General features: G+C 64.1%; 2 protein-coding genes across 7 annotated transcripts in view; one reads left to right on the top strand and one right to left on the bottom strand.

The window, feature by feature from the left end:
- LOC111157479 (small G protein signaling modulator 3) overlaps positions 1-4940 on the top strand; it is a 45709-nt gene extending 40769 nt beyond the window's left edge. The window contains exons 9-22 of one of the 2 annotated variants that reach the window (XM_022518903.1): positions 128-273; positions 517-741; positions 1126-1180; positions 1390-1517; positions 1630-1785; positions 1922-1976; positions 2132-2181; positions 2318-2470; positions 2627-2697; positions 2814-2862; positions 2940-3025; positions 3669-3791; positions 3904-3964; positions 4206-4940. In XM_022518903.1, coding sequence (XP_022374611.1) covers positions 128-273; positions 517-741; positions 1126-1180; positions 1390-1517; positions 1630-1785; positions 1922-1976; positions 2132-2181; positions 2318-2470; positions 2627-2697; positions 2814-2862; positions 2940-3025; positions 3669-3791; positions 3904-3964; positions 4206-4286 — 1439 coding nt within the window. In that variant the 3' untranslated portion in view covers positions 4287-4940. The remainder of the gene's footprint in view (positions 1-127; positions 274-516; positions 742-1125; positions 1181-1389; positions 1518-1629; positions 1786-1921; positions 1977-2131; positions 2182-2317; positions 2471-2626; positions 2698-2813; positions 2863-2939; positions 3026-3668; positions 3792-3903; positions 3965-4205) is intronic. The other variant, XM_022518904.1, reaches the window with a different exon arrangement.
- The window catches only part of LOC111157478 (megakaryoblastic leukemia (translocation) 1), a 104383-nt gene continuing 93421 nt past the window's right edge, over positions 4919-15880 (bottom strand). For 4 of the 5 annotated variants that reach the window (XM_022518901.1, XM_022518902.1, XM_022518898.1 and 1 more), the window contains 7 exons: positions 15285-15416; positions 13480-13733; positions 13144-13315; positions 11064-12068; positions 10038-10199; positions 9655-9715; positions 4919-6395 (listed from right to left, as the gene is read on the bottom strand). In XM_022518901.1, the coding sequence (XP_022374609.1) occupies positions 5881-6395; positions 9655-9715; positions 10038-10199; positions 11064-12068; positions 13144-13315; positions 13480-13733; positions 15285-15416 (2301 nt within the window). In that variant the 3' untranslated portion in view covers positions 4919-5880. The remainder of the gene's footprint in view (positions 6396-9654; positions 9716-10037; positions 10200-11063; positions 12069-13143; positions 13316-13479; positions 13734-15284; positions 15417-15880) is intronic. The other variant, XM_022518899.1, reaches the window with a different exon arrangement.

Here is a 15880-nt window from a genome sequence, read left to right as displayed (position 1 = left end):
GGAGCGACCCTCCCCTTTCTCCCCACCTTGTGGACCTGGGGAATGCCCCCCCCCCCCGCCCCTTTCAGGCTGTCCCATGCTGGCTGTTCCTGGTTCCAGCCACAGAGGCTTTGGTCTGTGTCCACAGAACTGTCCCTGATCACGCTGCACTGGTTCCTCACGGCCTTTGCCAGCGTGGTGCACATCAGGGTGCTGCTGCGCCTCTGGGACCTGTTTTTCTACGAGGGCTCCCTGGTGCTGTTCCAGACCACGCTGGGCATGCTGCGGCTCAAGGTGCTGCCCGAGCCCTGTCCCGCCTGGGGCCCCTCCTCTGGGGGGCTACCGTGGGGTTTCGCCTTCAGCATCGTGTGGACTGACCACTGGCCCCTCCTGGGAGGCCCACGGTGTGGTGGGGTCCCCTAGGGCCCGGAAGTCCTTGTGTCAGCTTGGTCATCCAGGAAGGTCACTGGGGCCCCTTGCAGGCCTGGCATCTGGCAGTGACGGCCCCTCCCCTACTCCTTCCCTTGTATGGCCCAGGAAGAGGAGCTGATCCAGTCGGAGAACTCGGCCTCCATCTTCAACACACTGTCAGACATACCTTCACAGATTGAGGATGCGGAGCTGCTGCTGGGGGAGGCCATGCAGCTGGCCGGCTCCCTCACGGATGTGGCCGTGGAGACGCAGCGTCGCAAGCACCTGGCTTACCTCATTGCAGACCAGGGCCAGCTCCTGGGGACCAATGCCACCACCAACCTCTCGCAGGTAGGCCCATGAGGGAGGAGTCCCCACCTCACCCACAGGGTGGGGGTCCCTGAGGAAGCCCTGAGAGGGGCTGTGGGGAACCCACCAGCCCTTCCTGCTCTGCTGCCCCCTCCCTAGCCCGGCCCCCAGGGGCCCGGCCAGACCACAGCTGTGCCAGGACCCGCCACCTGGGCCTTCTGTGCATCTCTGCTGTGACCTGCCCTGCGTGGGCGTAGGACACACCTGGCTATGAACTGACCACGTTTCCGATGCTTGGAGCTGGCCGCGGCCATTTCAGATGAGGTGGCGTGCGACCCTGGCCCCGGGAGGAGCTCTGCTAGTTCCCTCCAGTGCTGGGGCGCCCGCCGCCCCACCCGGCTACCCCCGACTGCTCGCACCCTGCAGGTTGTGCGTCGCAGGACCCAGCGGAGGAAGTCCGGCATCACCTCCCTGCTCTTCGGTGAGAACTGCTGCGGGAGCTGGTGCCAGGCTGGGTTCAGTGGCTCCTTCCCTCCCAGGGACCAGAGTGCTCCCCACCCCAGTCGGTGGGATGGGAGTGTAGACTGGGGAGACCCGTCCTCAGACCCCTGCATGGACCCTCAGCTTCCTTGGGGCTGTAGGGGGAGGCTGGCGGGGGCCATGGCTGCCATAGTTCTCTGGGGCTTCCAGGGGAGGACGACCTGGAGTCGCTCAAGGCCAAGAACATCAAGCAGACGGAACTGGTAGCTGACCTCCGGGAAGCCATCCTGCGCGTCGCACGCCATTTCCAGTGCACAGACCCCAAAAACTGTAGTGTGGTGAGTTGTGGGCTCCACGTGGGGGCTCTGGCTCCCCAGCCTCATTCTGAGGTGCCAAGGCCCTGGCAAGGAGGCACCTCCCCCTTAGCAGGCCTTTCTGCCACTTGGGCAGGAGCTGAGCCCGGACTACAGCATGGAGAGCCACCAGCGGGACCACGAGAACTATGTGGCGTGCTCACGCGGCCACCGGCGCCGGGCCAAGGCCCTGCTGGACTTCGAGCGACACGATGACGATGAGCTGGGCTTCCGCAAGAATGACATCATCACGGTGTGTGGGGCGTGGGGAGCAGGAGCCCCTGGGCTGTCCCCGCCCCCAGCTGAGGGTGCAGCTGTATGGCTGCGGGCCCAGGGCCTGGGCAACCAAAGCTTTGCTTCCTCCTCTTCTCCGCCGGCTGAAAGTGCAGATCATCTCGCAAAAGGACGAGCACTGCTGGGTCGGGGAACTGAACGGCCTGAGAGGTGAGGCCTCCGTGTGCAGGAGGGGCGGGCTGGGCAGTGAAACCGCGAGCCGGGCCGCCCTTTCTCGGCGGCAAGCCGGCCCTTGGGCCCTTACGCTACGGGAGGTGTGGGGACGCCGGCTGGCCGCTTCTCACGGGGACTTGCTTCTCCCACAGGCTGGTTTCCAGCCAAGTTTGTGGAAGTCCTGGATGAACGGAGTAAAGAGGTAAGAGGGTGCACAAGGCTTGGCTGCCCGTGGGAGCTGCTGCCGCCTGACCTTGGCACGCGCGGTCTTGTGACAGTGGCTGTGGGGATGGGGAGGGGGTGGTTGGCGCCTCTCAGACCCTGTCCCCCACCATCAGTACTCCATCGCGGGGGATGATGCTGTGACAGAAGGGGTCACGGACCTTGTACGGGGGACCCTCTGCCCAGCTCTCAAGGCCCTGTTTGAACATGGGCTGAAGAAGCCGTCCCTGCTCGGGGGCGCCTGTCACCCATGGCTGTTTATTGAGGAGGTAAGTCGATGGCCGGACCCCCATCCCCCACCATCCTTTTCCTTGAGCCCCTGGGCCCTCTAGAGCTGGCAGGGGTGGCAGGATGCACTCAGTTGGACCTTGTGGCTTTGACCCAGTGCCTTCCCTGTTGTCCCTTACACTCACCTTGCCCCCCAGGCAGCAGGCCGGGAGGTAGAGAGAGACTTTGACTCGGTGTATTCACGCCTGGTGCTGTGTAAGACGTACAGGTAATGGGCCCCGTCCCCTACCCCGCGGCCCCCTGGCGGTCGGTCCCCGTGCGGGGAGGGCACAGCCCCGGCCACGCATACTAGGGCAGTGCCAGCAGCTTCAATCCCTCCCTCAGGTTGGATGAAGATGGCAAAGTCCTGACCCCAGAGGAGCTGCTCTACCGGGTAATCGGGGCGGTGGGTGGGACAGGCCATCTGGGTTGGCAGCTGGAGCCCCCCGAGTGACAGCTGTGCTCTCTCAGGCTGTGCAGTCTGTGAACGTGACCCATGATGCCGCACACGCACAAATGGACGTCAAGCTCCGGTCCCTTATCTGCGTGGGGCTCAAGTGAGTATCTCTGCCCACTGTGGGCCAGTGACGGTCCAGTCAGACGAGCGGTAGCCTGGGCTGTGGCTCGGGGGGGGCAGCAGGGTGCCCGTGAGCCGGGACTCCTGGGCCCAGGACCTGGAAAGACAAGGCAGCAAGGGTGACTCCCAAAGGCCTTTCTCTAGTACTCGACCGGCCGTTGTTTTGTGGGCCGGGGAAGCCACTCACAGGTTTTGTGACGCACAGGTTTTAGCAAGGTGCCCAGAGAGGGGGGCGCCTGCCTGAAGGGAGCTTGGGCATTTGAGGCCCAGACCCAGGCCCGCGTGAGTGCTTCCTGCGTGTGGCACCCAGCGGAGGGAGGACGGCCTCCAGGAGACGAGCTCAGAACGTGGCTGTGGGCTTCACTCCTGGCCCGACCAGCAGGGCTGAGGTCCCTGTGTGCAGCAGGTGGTGGCCGAGTGTCAGAGGAAAGAGCTGGGACGGGACTGAGGGGCACAGGGGCTGTGGGGACAGCGGGCCCGGGTGTCTTCCAGAGGACAGGAGCCGGAGCCACCCCCTCTGCAGAGACCTGGCTGAGAGGGAAGGCGCGGTCCGCTGAGGTGGTCACAGAGGGGCGGGAAGGGCTGGGGGGGCGGGGCGGCCCACTCTTCCCCTCCGTCCCCAGCGAGCAGGTGTTGCACCTGTGGCTGGAGGTGCTGTGCTCCAGCCTGCCGACCGTGGAGAAGTGGTATCAGCCCTGGTCCTTCCTGCGCAGCCCCGGCTGGGTCCAGATCAAGTGCGAGCTCCGGTGAGTGCCCTGCCACTGCTTCGGGAGCCCCTGCCCCGGGGCGCCGGGGTGGGGCTGGTGGGGGCAGAGCTGACCTGGCGCGACGGACAGCCTCCCCGCTCCCTTCCTCCAGCGTCCTCTGCTGCTTCGCCTTCAGCCTCTCCCAGGACTGGGAGCTTCCTGTGAAGAGAGAGGTGTGTGCGCTTGGGGGTGCTTCTTGGCCCTGCAGCCCGCCTGCTCCCTGTGGGGTCTGCCTGGGGCGGGGCAGGCCAGGCGTCTGGTGGTCGATCACCCCAGACACTAGGTGGGTGGCCGAGACAGGGCCTGGGGGGACCCCGAGTGCTGGCATCCTATGGTCCCCGAGCCCCTCTGGCCCCCGCCCCCTCGGGCTCCCGCACCCCCTGCTGCGCACGCAGAGGCCGTCCCTGTGTGCAGGAGGAGAAGCAGCCGCTGAAGGAGGGTGTTCAGGACATGCTGGTGAAGCACCACCTCTTCAGCTGGGACATAGACGGGTGACGCTCTTCGTCCAGCGGCCTTGTCAAGCCCGGGCTTCCCCCACCCTGTTCGCTCCCGAGCAGCCCCTTCCTCAAGCAAGAAGAGAACAGCACAGTCCTGGCCGGTCTTGGGCCTGCTTCGGGATGGGGTCCAAGGCGGCCCGGGCCCATTCCAGGCTGTGGGGGTGAAGGGGAGGCGACCCTGGAGCTCTGGTCAGGCACCGTGGCACGGTGAGCGGGGACACCACCTGGAACGCCTGGAGTGTCACTAGAGGACAGTGGGTGGCAGGAACAGAAGGTGGGGTTGAGCGGGCGTCTCCCAGTGCCTAGGGGAGTGCTCTGCCCGGGTCTTTATAGAGACCCTGGGCCCCATTTTCAGAGTTTGTACCAACCAGAAACCGTGTGAGGAGGTGGACAGCCATCTCTGTTTTGTCTGCTTTTGCTCAGGAAGGGGATGGGGTGGCCCAAGGCTCCTTGGTCTCTTTGGTTTGTCAATAAATTGTGTCCTTGGGAAAGCATCTCCCGTCTTCTGTCCAGCTCGGGCCATAGAGCTGTGTGTCCAAGGTTCTGTCCTTCCTGGAATGGTCTAGAAAGCCTAGGACCCAGCCATACCACCCCCGCCTTTTCTGTGGATTGAACAAAAATGGACCCAAATCAGTGTTTTTTAATTTTATTTTAAAAAGTCCACACAGCTTCCCAACCTCCGTCCCAGCCCTGGTTTGGGGCTCCAGCCCTAATCCCGTTAATGACAGTGACCCGGCCAGAAGGGAGGCTGGGCCCCAGGGCAAGAGGAGGCCACAGCTTAAGGGCCGCCACCCCTCCTATCCCAGGGCCACGGTGGCTGCAGTGAGGCAGCGGGACGGAATGTGGGTGGGTGGCCAGGAAGCACCTCTGCCCTCGTGGCACTGGTACGGAGCGGGACACAGGTGGGGCACAGGCCGTGGCAGGGTGCCTGCATGTCCAACACGCGTGACGTCCAACGCGAGGAGCGGTGGTCTCCAGGCCCTTCTGTATTGTGCACAGGACGGGAGGGAGCGCCAAGCCCCCTCCCAGCCCCCAGGAGAGACGGACATGCGCGGATGGCGATAGGGGGTAGAGCGATATATACACCTGCACAGAAGCCGTCCGCCGCCGCCGCTAAGGGTTACACTACACCAAGACGCTAAAATGGCAAGGGGCTCCCCTCCCAGGAAGCCTGGGACCCTGGGGTTGGCATCATGGGGAACAGGGAGGTAGAGGCCCAGCTAGTCTCTTCCCTCACAGGGAAGAGGGGCGAGAGGGAAGGAGATACACCCCCGGCCTCGCGTGCCCGAGCACACGGCGGCCAGACTGCGCCTCCGGCCTCACAGGAGGTCGGCAGCATGGCCCTGGCCTGTCCCGGCCGCCTGACTGCAGGCCGACGCCAGAGCTGGTCCCGGCGGCTTCCCTCCGTGGGGAGCCTGAGCCAGGCGGCGTCTCCACCTGCTCCAGCCTCCCAGGGAGGGGAAAGCAGGGCCTGTGATTGTCGGGGCTCGTGGCCACCTAGAGGCGGCATCGGGCCGAGGGAGTGGGGCTCCCAGAGTTCCCGAGGCCCCTCAACTTCCAGCCCCTCCCGGCCCGGCTCTGCAGCCCGAGAGCTACAAGCAGGAATCCCAGTGGAGTTGCAAGTCGTGACCGTCGAGGAAGTCCGTGGAGAAGAGGCTGGGCGCGGTGGTGCTGAGCGGGGCCAGGCTGAGCACGGGGCCGCCTGACGACAGCTCCAGCCAGTCCATGCTGTCCAGGTGGCCGTCGGCCAGGTCCAGGCCCACACTGCTGGGCTCAGGGGCAAAGTGCAATTCCGAGGTGTCCATGGGTGAGGGGGGGTGGTCCAGGATGGCAGAGCTGCTCAGCATCTGGCTGTGGAGGTCGTCGATGAGGGAGAGGGGCTCTGGCCCCTCGTGCCCGCCGGTCAGCAGGGGCAGCCCCGTGCTGCTCTCCAGGAAGTCCTCCAGGCGCCCCGGGAGGGCAGGTGAGCCCGAGGGAGGAGGCGGCGCCACCTGGGGGAGCTCGGCAGAAGGCGGGGACGGTGTGGCCAGGGGCGACCCGCAGGATGAGGGGGGCTTCTCTTTCCCTGATAGGGAGGGTGGTGGCTCCTTGAAATCTGCTGAGATTTCTGGCAAACGAGAAAGTGAGTGGATGTCAGGAACCAGGCCGGAACAGGACGTGGGGCTGGCCCTACTTCACATCACATACAAAAAGCGAACTCCAAATGGGTCAAAGATCTAAATTCAGGAGCTGAAACTATAAAACTCTTAGCGGAAAACGGGAAATCTTCATTGGATTTGTTAATGATTTCTTGGTTACGACACCAAAACACAACAACAAAAACATTAATTGGACCATACAAAAGTTTGTAAGTTTTATGCACCAAAGGATGCCATCAAGAGCAAAGACAACCCGCAGAGAGGGGGGAAATGCCTGCACACCACGGATCTGACGGTTCATGTCCAGACTAAAGGGCTACAACTCAACAACAAAACCCAACAGGGGAAAAGGACGCCACCATTTCTCCAAAGATCTGCAAACCCCTAAGGCCAGAAGATGCTCGACCTCGTTAGTCGTTAGGGAAATGCAAATCAAACCCACAAGGAGACACCACCTCGCAACCAGCAGGGCGGCTTTTTTAGCCATCGGTAGTGATAGTTACTGATAACGGTACCGATAATCGTATCGGTAATCGTGCCTGTGAGGATGTAGAGAGATGTGAGCCCCTGCGCACAGCTGGTGTGAACAACACGGCGCAGCCGCCGCGGACGTGCAGGGGCTCCCAGCAGCTGCGAGTGTGCAGTGTTCACAGCAGCGTTAGGTGCAACAGCCCAAGGGAAAACCCGAGCGTCCCTCGTGGGGGAGCAGATCAGCACAAGGTGTTCTGTCCCTACAATGGGATCTCACGTGACCATAAAAAGGCAGGAAACTCTGACACCTGCCACAACTCGGATGAACCTTAAGCATGCTGTGCTCTGTGAAGCAAGCCGGCAACCAAAGGACAGAAGGGGATTCCACTGAGCAGGCGGATTCAGAGCAGGAAGTACGACAGGTTCCCTGGGGCTGGGGAGGGGAGGCGGGGAGCTCCTGCCTAACAGGACCCCAGTGTCAGTCCAGGATGATGGAAACGTTCCACTGACAGATGTGGGGATGGCTGTACAACACTGCATGTATTTCATGCTACTGAATTCTGCATTTTAAAATTCTTAAAATGGCAAATTTTCTGTGTATTTAACCACAATTTAAAAAAGTAACGCAGAAGCAAACCAGGCTTGCTCCCTCCCTGGCCCTCTAGGGCCTGTCCTGCCTCCCGCTCTCCTCCCATCCCAGCCGGAGACGCCTGCCCATCTCACCAAGCCCATCTCACCACGCTCAGTCTCCCCAGATGCCCACGCCCACGCTAATGCCTTCTCAGGGCACTGGTGCCACCTCTCTGGCCAGTTCCGTGTTCCTTAGGGGGCGGGCAGCACCCCGCAGCTCCCTTTCTCTGCTAGATCCTCAGGGCTGGCGCTCCGGGCCCCGCGTGCTCGCCTGCTCCCTCTCTGCTTCTGGCGTCACCTTTTTCCCCCAAGAAGCCTGAGCCCTCGCAGTTTGGGTTCCTGTCTGGACACCGGGAACTCCCCAAGTCTGCTCCCAGGCCTCTCTCCCCGGCTCGAGACTAGCCTTTGGGACTGCCCGCGAGCACCAACCAGCCCAGCAGCCTCAGTGCCCCCCTGCGCTTGTCAGAAATGGGCCTTAGGCCCCACTGCAGACTCTAGAATCCGCGGAGCCTCCGTAAGGTCAGAATCCGTGACCCTGGGAGTAACATCAACTCTTCAACTCTGGGATTTCTTTTTTGAGATAAAACTCACCATTTTACTTATTTAAAAATCTTTACAAAATAAACGATCCCTACACCCTACGAGGGGTTCAAACTCACAATCCTAACATCAAGAGGCGCACGTTCCACGGACGAGGCCAGCCAGGTGCCCATAAAATTCGCCATTCTGAAGCGTGCAGTCGCACGCCCGAGCGCTCGCTTAATCCGTACGGTCTTGCGAACCCTGTCCCTACCGCCAGCAGCGCGGCACTCGGAGAACTTGCACACGCGCTCTGCCTCCTTGGCCGCTGCCACCTATGAACTCCCCCAGCTCCTACCTGATGCCGAGCCCCCCGCCACCTGCCCTGTGCCCTCCCTGCACTCAGGGACCTCCCCCGTCAGCGTGCGAACAGGCCGGCTCCTTGGTCCCTTTGCAGGAAACCCTGTGCAGAGAGCTCTCGAGGCTTGCTGGCTCCTACACCCCCAGGCCCTTACCCATGGTCCCACGGCAGCAGGCTGAGGTCTCTTCTCCCCTGGCTGCCCAGTGACAGCCCCGGACTTTAGGACTTCACGGTCTCGAGGGCACCCTCCCACTCTGTCCACTGCGGAGCGTCGTCTGCTTGTGCCCGGGGACTATGCCTCATCCTCCCCAATCTCACCCAATCTCACGGCTCCAAATGTCACTCTAGATGCCAACAACTCCCCTGCTTGCCTTCTGTGACACCCCTGCTTGGCGGTCTCAGGACACATCAGCCCGAGGCTGCACGGGCGCACCCCCAGCGCGCGCCCTGGAGCGCCCCGAGGCGGTCTTGCAGCCGCATCTGGGCAATTCAGGGAAGCCTTGGTGACCCCCATGGCTGCCCTCCTGCTGTCTCGCCCCATCACACGCCCGGTCCAGAAGGAAACTGACGGGCTCTCTGAGGTATAGCGAGACTCAGGTCCTTCTCCGCCTCCTGCTACGGCTGGCCCAGGCCCCCTGGATCCCCAGAGCTGCCTCCCGGCTCCGGCCCTTCCGCCTGAACAACCCGCCACTCCAAGCCCTTCCGCCACACACCCACGAGGCCTCGTGATCCGCCCTGACCCGCGACTTCTCTCCCTCCTGTGCCCGTGCCACTCCTCCAGCATTCCTGGCCCCACAGGTGCCCCCCAGGGAGGTCGACGAGGTCAACCCAAATGCCCCCGCACACCTAGGACCCTCCCCTCTCCCTTCCCAGCTTTCTGCAGTTACCCCTCACCCATGGTGTAAGCTACTTGTCTGCCACTCATTTCCTCACAAAACTGTGCAAAGGCAAACACCTGTTTTGCTCATCGCTAACCCCCAGGCTGCGGGCACGGGGCCCACCACGCAGGGGCTGCTGGGTAGAGCAATCCCTGCCGGAGGGCCGCGCCCGAGCTGCTGTTCTTATCCGAGCCCTGGAGACGACGTACGTCTCAGCTGCTGCTACGTCCAAAGGACAAGGCCCCGTCGGCCCCTGACGCGTTCCGTGACGGGACAGAAACCAATAAATCGAGCAGCCAGGGCTGAATGCAACCCACGGAGCAAGGAGGAGGCTGGCTGGGGAGTCGGGGCAGGGAGTCTGGGCTTTACCTCCACTCTGAATAAGAATGTCAAACAGGTCGTCCATCTGCTGGCTGGAGGAACCGTTCTCCTGTAGAACAGAGGGCGAATAAAGATGAAAATCTAGAACAGGAGGCCCCCAGCCAGGCTCAGGGCAGAGCCCCTCACTTCCATTCCGGAGCTGAGAGCCGGACCCGCAGAGCCCACCGGCTGGGCTCGTGAGGGCTCCCAGAGCTCACTCCTCGGTCGGGCCAGACTCTGGCCCATCTGCCCGTAATGCCCCCTCCACCTGCCCGGCCTGGCAAGGCCTCCTCTGTCCCCGTTTTCCAGCTGGCTTGGTGGGGGTAGGGGGACTGGGGGAGCCCAGCCCAGCAGCCTAGGCGAATGCCCACCCTGGCCAGGCCTCAGTCTACCTTCTTCACCTGCTGTCTGGGCTGCTGGCTCACGGCTTCCTCATAGCCAGGCGGCTCCTTCTTCAGCAGCAAAGCAGGGGTCCCAAAGAGGGGCTGTGACGGCTGCTCTAGGTCCATCTGGGCGGGTGGGCCAGGGGCTGGAGAACCAGGCTGGGATGAGGGCTGGAGGGGAGAACGGGGAGAGAACCGGTGGTTGGGATGAGGGAGGCAGGCCCGGGGCCCAGCACATTCCAGGAAGGCAAGGCGGGAGGCGCCCAGCTTCTGGGCCAGGACCACCTGCTGCGGCACTGGCTTTTAGGAAACTTCCATAGAAGCCACTAAGGAAGAAGGGATCCGGGTTGGGGAAGGCCCTGCTGACCGCTGACGCTGTAGAGGGCAGAGCCGGCATGGGGCGACTGGCTGCCTAGGTTTGGTACAAGCCACATGGGACAGGGAGGGGCTCTGGGTCCACTGTCCCCTCTCCTCCCTTCCTGCTGGAGGCTGCTCAAGGGCCATGGTCTCCCATCCTGAGGTGCCCAGTTCCCGTCACAGTCCACTGTCCCCTCCTCCAGCCCTGAGCTCTGCAGGGCTGAGAGGCCACACGAAGCCTAAAGTAGCCTCACCTCTGGCCCAGGCTGGGCAGAGGGGCTGGGCTGTGAGGGTGGCAGCAGCAGGGAGCCAACTGCCAATGATGGCTGGGTTGGGGACAGCTGGCCTCTCCCTGCCCCATGGCCCACCCCCACGGCGCGAAGGCAGGCCTGGGTGGCGGCTGCCCCGGGGCCCTCTGCCCGGGCACAGAGATGGGCAGATCCCGATGGCTCCACCTCATGACCTCGGGGCCTCTGGCGGCTCCCTCCATCGTCCCGACTCTTACCACGTCCCCTGGTCGCACGGGGATGGCGAGCCCTCACTCCGGAGGACTGAGTGGTAGGGGACAGGAAGCGAGCACAACCTCCTGCCCAGCCATGGGGCTGCCCGGTCGACGGGGCTATCACCCTCAGCGTCCTCACGCTCCCCTGCGGCCGCTGCCCCCCAACACCCAGGTACCTGCTGGGGGCTCCCGCTGGCCAGGCAGGGGCTGTCCGCGTTCTTATTGGTCACGGTGAGGACAAGGTGGGTCCCTGCGGAGTCAGTGACGAGGGTGGGAGGCGGGACCCCCTTGATGAGGCCGGGGCCCTGGGGGCCCAGAAGCAGCTGTGGAGCGGGGGCTGGCTCGGGCTCTGGCGCCGCGGCTTCCTGCTTCACTACCACGGCTGGGGGCGCCGGGGGACAAGTGTCTGCGTGGTGGGCAGTGGGGGCCGCCAGGCTGGGGCTGAAGGGGTGAACGGGCCCCGGGGGCTGCCGGCTCAGCTGGCAGCTGGAGAAGCTGTTCTCCTGCTTGACGGGGGCGGCCGGCGGGCTGGGGGCCGGCGCCGGCTGCTGGGCCCGCTTCTCCTGCTCCAGCTGCAGCCGCAGCCACTCCACGAGCTGCTGCTTCTGGCGCAGCATGCGCGTCAGCTCCTCGATCTGCTTGTCCTTCTCCTGCAGCATCTGGTCCTTGTCCCGGCCCTCGAGCTCGGCCCGCACCCCGGGGCTCAGGCAGCAGGAGCCGGCCCGGGGGCTCTCCTCCTTCACGAGGATCTGCAGCGGCGAGGCCTGCAGGGTGAGCTGGGTCAGCGGCGAGGTCACCATCTCGCCGAAGGCATCCCCGGGCGTGGAGTTCTCGTCGCCCGTGCTGAGCAGGGAGCGCTCCGAGGGGGTGGGAGACACGGGGGGCGTGGAGCCCGTGCTGCCGAACTTCACCACGCCGTTGCCGGTCACCGTGGCCACCACCACCTCGGCTGGGGCCAGGCCTGCGGCCACCAGGGCAGGCCCCGTGCTTAGCCGGGCAGCTGGGAAGGCGACCACCACCTCCCCAGCCTTGGGCAGGATGGAGGGGGCGGCAGGGCCCTTGGGGGCTCCCGGGGCAGGGCCGACTTGCTCCTGGTATGCGCGCAGACGCTCGATCAGGTCCGTCTTGGTGCCTGAGACGGGCAGTGACCGCAGCTTTAGCTCCTGCTTCAGCTCTGCCACCTGCAAGGGACGAGAGTCAGGGGGGCAGGGCGACGGGGACAACTGGGTCTAGGCAGGAGGGCAGCCCCGGGGGGTGGGACGTGTGCACCCTGAGCCCGGCCTCCTCCCTCTCCCCATCCTCACCACATGAGGGGCCTGCCTGGAATGTCTCCCCCCTCCCCCACCCCGCTCTGGGCATGATATAGCCTCAGCTGTCCCCAGCCCCAGCACGACAACTGGTGCTCGAGTACTTAAATACTTAATTGAATCAACCGGATTTTACAGATGAGAAACCCAAGCTCGCAAAAGTCAAAGAACTTCAGGACCCCTGCTAGCGAGCAGCAGAGCTGGACATTAACCCTGGTCTGCTGGGCTCTGAAGCCACACCCGGCCACCCGCACAGGGGCTGCGCCTTGCTGGGGTCGGATTCTGACCCAGGGGGGTCGGTCTGCTCCGGAGCACAAACTCTCCAGGGAGAACTTGCTCTTTCCCACCTTCTGATTGGGGCAGAAAACAGGCCAAGCGCCGGACACGACCCACCCTCCAAGGCTGCAGGACATGAGCAGGGTCCGTGCAAGAATGGGCCATTCTTTTCCCAAGGAGATGCAGCTGATTCAGTGGGCGTTAGTGGACGAAGTGGAAAAGGCTGGGGAGCCGAAGCGGACAGCCCCAAGTGTGACTCCTGACCACCACCAGCCAAGCTCTGGGACCTCAGGCAAGCCCCTCAGCCCTCAACACTCCGCCTGCTCGCCCTTCAGTAGGGGCGACACTCCCTGTGTCTCATGCTGTACAGCAGAGACCAAGGAAGACAAACCATACAGACGAGGTCGGTGGGCCCCAAGGCCCGAGGCGCTGGCTGCGCGGTTGACGGTACCGACCACCACGACAAGGCAGGCGTCGTGGAGGACCAGGGCCAGGCAAGCCACGGAGCAGGCTCCAGCGGCCTCTGCTGGAGGAGACCAGAGTCCAGAGCTCGGCTCTGCCTTCCATGGCCGTGGGCCTGGCGCCGGGCGCTCTCCCTACGGACAAACACTAGGCCGGGCCCCGTGGAGATGAGGCTGCCGGCGGCCCCCGTGGGAAGGGGGCGCCCATCTACCTTCATGTCGTCCAGGTTGGCGGGCAGGGCTCCCGGCTTGCCGCTCAGCGAGGTGCTGTTCTGCCGCGCCAGCCCGCCGGGCCCCGGAGCACCCGAGCTGGAGCCGCTACTGGGAGCGGAGAGGCTGCGTATCGGGGGGGCCCCGGCGCTTCCGGGGGCCTCGCCGGCCGGCCTGCAAAAAGAAGGCAGGCATGAGCCCCGGCCGGCAGCGCCCTCGGGGAAGAGAGGGGCGCGGGGCAGGCGGATTCAGACCAAAGGGCCCTTAAAGGTCTGGGGTTCACCCGACCGGGCCTGGCACTGGCCGCTCAGGGTGCCTCCGGGCGGGCGGGCGCGTACTTGGGCGGCGCGGGCAGGATGGTCTGGTAGTTGTAGTGCTGCTGCTGCTGCTGGTTGAGGATCTGCAGCTGCAGGAAGAGCTGCTGCTGCTGCAGGATCCGCGCGTAGGAGGAGTCCATGGGGGGTGCCCCCTTGTCCTGCTTCTGGTCCGGGGGGATGTACTGGTGGTACTTGAGCTTCTTCACCTTTGGCTTCAGCTCCTTGGCTTTCTTGCTGCGCTGCGACTTCTCGCTGGCAGACTTGGGCTGGCTTTGCTGGGGACACAGGAGACGGAGGGGGGTGCCGTCAGGGGGCCGTGAGGGGCTTCCCAGAAGGCCCCCGACCTCCGCCTCGCCCGGTGCCGCTCGCCGCTCCCGGGCGGCTCCTCCGGCAGCAGCGGCCTCTCAGCGCCCATGGGCTTGCCAGGGACGGGGGTGCGCGGCTGATGCGGGGGCGCGCTGTGTGCAGCCCCACTCACTTAAAAGAGCCTCCAGCCCGGAGAGAAAAATCGAGCAAATGCCAATGTCACCATGGCCTGGAGCAAAGCGTGGACGGGACGAGGCAGCAGCAGCCGGCTGGCAGGGTCCTGCCCTCCGCAGCCGCAGCTCAGGGCGACGGGCGCTGGGGGGGCCGCGCCGCAGAGGCCGAGGCATTACCCAGAACAGAGGAAGGGTCCACGATCTGTTCACACCAGTCTCTCAAACACGCAGTGCTCAAAGAAGGGCACCAGTTGTGTGACAAGGAGCAGAGTTGAGGAAGGATTTTGGGGGGAAACACTCGGTGGCCAACCACGAACACACCACAGAGACCGAGAGGGGCCACAATGAAGGACGGCCTGGGCACTGGGACCCCAGCGCGGCTCACTGCCTCCTCTGGGACGGGGAAGCCACAAAACCTGAAGTTTCCTGCCAGCAGCAGGGCCTCAGGGCCTCGCAGAGATGGTGCGAACAGGGAAGGCCTGGGGGTGGGGGTGCCGCCCAGAGGGGCACCAGGGAGCCCCACACACACAGAGGCAGCAGCCGGAGGCACCGGGAGGGCTTGGCTCCAGCAAGGGAAGGGGAACCAGGACAGCTCCCAGGCTGCGAGCAGCCACAGAAGAGGCGCACGGCTGGCTGGAGACCCCCACCCGGACCAGGGTCTGTGTCGGGGGCTAAGTCCCAGAGACCCTGGAGACAGGCGGCCGGGAGCGGGGGGCCCAGGCACTGGGCCTTGGTGCTGCTGCACTTAATTCACCTCAGTGCCCGACACAGTGTCCCCCATACGAAGGTGGACCTCACACGGGCTGGTGGTGAGCCTTGCCCCTCAGACATGTTCTGTTAGGCCCTGGAGGAGAATAAAAAATGCCCAGGAGCACCTGGCTGGCTCAGTCTGATCTTGGAGTTCAAAGTTCAAGCTCCACGTTGGGTGCAGAGATTACCCAAAATAAAATCTTTCAAAAAATAAAATGCCCAAAGTGGCCCTCCTGTGACCTCAGGCCCATCATTTCCCTTCTCGGTTGTGTCCCTCACAGAGCAGACTACGACTGCCTCCCGGTGTCGGTGGACCAGAGGCGGTGTGGCGGGGGGGTGTTTCATGGGGGACGGTGGAGTAAGAGCCAGGAGGACCCATCCAGATCCAGGCCCGCCGCGCTCAGTAAGCAGCGGCTGTGTGACAGCCACAGAGAGAGGAGAAACTCCCATATTACCTCAGTGACCTTCGCCAGTCCCCGACCCGGGGGGACATATGCACCCCACTCCCTGCAGTTGTCCCCTGCACTGGGACAAAGTCACAGCAGGGCCTGGAAGGGCCCCGAAAGGAGAAGGAGGGCAGCGGCTGGAGACCTGTACCTTAATGAGCGTCGGGGTGGGCTTGGCCGCGGGGGCTGTGGTTCCGTTGGTGAGGCTGGGAGGCAGAGGCGGCTGCTCTGCTAGGAAAAGTGTTTCTCCGGATTCCGGGCCCAATGGGAGTTGAGACACAACCTGACAGAGGAGGAGGTGGCGTGGCCCCATCAGGCAGAATGGGACTGCAGGCATCTCCCCGAGCACCAGCAATGCTGGCGGGTGGGTCGGGGGGAGCAGGTGGTGCAAATGGTGGGCAAAGATGAGGAGAGGTGAGAGGAGCAGTCCGGGGAGGGGGGCAGGGCAGAGGGAACTGGAACACAGAGACACAGAGGGCAGGGAACAGGTCACTGAACTGTACGAAGGAGAAGCGGGCAGGTCTGGGTGGTGCAGGGACAGGCCAGGGAGCCTCAGGGATCTCACTGGGAGGCAGCCCCAGGCAGGCGGGCTGACTAAGGCAGCCGAAACAGGGCCCACTGCCAACATCTCCGGGACCCAAGCAGCCAAGGCAACACCCCGGCTTCCCCGTCCCACCTGGCCCAGGTGAGACCTCACTCTGGGCAGCTCCAGCAAGTCTGGGGCCCTAGGGGAGCAGGGAAAGCATC

This window comes from Enhydra lutris, unplaced genomic scaffold, assembly GCF_002288905.1.
Source record: "Enhydra lutris kenyoni isolate GAN:26980312 unplaced genomic scaffold, ASM228890v2 scaffoldscaffold55, whole genome shotgun sequence".
NCBI classification, from domain to species: Eukaryota; Metazoa; Chordata; class Mammalia; order Carnivora; family Mustelidae; genus Enhydra; species Enhydra lutris.
The sequence above is the reverse complement of the archived record's forward strand: the minus strand, read 5'-3'. Positions and strand labels throughout refer to the sequence as shown.